This window comes from Galeopterus variegatus, unplaced genomic scaffold, assembly GCF_000696425.1.
Source record: "Galeopterus variegatus unplaced genomic scaffold, G_variegatus-3.0.2 Scaffold11079, whole genome shotgun sequence".
NCBI classification, from domain to species: domain Eukaryota; kingdom Metazoa; phylum Chordata; class Mammalia; order Dermoptera; family Cynocephalidae; genus Galeopterus; species Galeopterus variegatus.
This window is the reverse complement of record NW_007737190.1, coordinates 38,771-40,030: the sequence shown is the minus strand read 5'-3', so window position 1 is coordinate 40,030 and position 1,260 is coordinate 38,771. Positions and strand designations below refer to the sequence as shown.

General features: G+C 42.1%; 1 protein-coding gene across 1 annotated transcript in view; it reads left to right on the top strand.

Moving 5' to 3' along the window:
- Positions 1-12: 12 nt before the first annotated feature.
- The window catches only part of LOC103610395, a 34,741-nt gene continuing 33,493 nt past the window's right edge, over positions 13-1,260 (top strand). The window contains exon 1 of the mRNA XM_008594572.1: positions 13-182. Within this exon, the coding sequence (XP_008592794.1) occupies positions 13-182 (170 nt within the window). The remainder of the gene's footprint in view (positions 183-1,260) is intronic.

The window sequence follows — 1,260 nt, the reverse complement described above, 5'->3', positions numbered from 1 at the left end:
AATGTTGTGATAATGCAGATTCCAGACTACCTGCCTTTGTCTCCATGGGAAAGAACCACCCTCGCCTGCAGGGCCAGTCAGAGTGTTGGCAGCTCCTTAGCCTGGTACCAGCAGAAACCTTGGCAGGCTCCCAAGCTCCTTATCTATGGTGCATCCACCAGGGCCACCAGCATCCCAGCCCAGTTCAGTTCAGTGGGTCTGGAATAGACCTCATTCTCATCAGCAGCAGGCTGAAGCCTGAAGATTTTGCAGTTTATCTCTGACAGCAAGGCAGCGGTGGGTATCACAGTGATTCAGTCCCCAACACCAGCCTCATCTGCCTTCATCCTGTCTTCCCTGGGAAACAACTGCTTCCTCCAGAGGCACAAAGTCAGATCTATGTCAGGTTTCTCTGTTCCCTTTGCCACCTTGAGAAGGAAGTTGTGAGAGACAGAATCAAGCTTCATTCAGGTCCTATGGAAGATGAAGGGTCTCTTAGACTGTCCTTGCTGCTTCTCACAAAATGTCAGAAATTAAGGAAGATGGGTAGACACTGTACTCTTATCTGCACATTTTACAAGGAAAAAATTGATGGTCATGAAGAGTCATAAATATCTCAACTTCATGTGGAGATTTAGTAATGAATATATGAGAGAAATCTTGTTGCCCAGGTTCTCTGTGCACTTACCATTTTGGTCTGAACAGGTGATGGCCCTGTCTCTGAAAGCACAGTCCCACAGAAAATGGTTTCAGAAATTGCCCAACGTCTCCTAGAGTCTGTTTTTTCTCAATGAGAGAAATAATGTCTGGAGACTGTTCTCTCAAATTCTGACTCTGGAATCTGGATATTCTCAGTTCTTTCTTGATTTGAGTCTCAGCACCACATTGGTGACTCAGCTATGGCTACTATTCCTCATGTAGAAGAGCCCAAGGTTTTATCGAGGTGAGGAATTTGTGGAAAATCAGGCCTTCCCATGACCCAGGTTCCTATGTTCATTCCCNAAAAGAGAAAAAGGAAAAAAAAAAAATCTAAAATTAGATCCCTTTTCACATACACTAGGATGGCAATAATAACAATAAAATAATAATAATAATAATAATAATAATAATAATAATAATAACAACAACAACAACAACAACAAACAACTGAAAAATACCAAGTGTTTGTGAAGATATGGGGAGATCAGAACTGTGATAATTAACTTTATGCATCACATGACTGTGCTGACTGATGCCCAGATAAGATAGCTGGTAAAACATTTCAGTGTGTGTCTGTGAGAA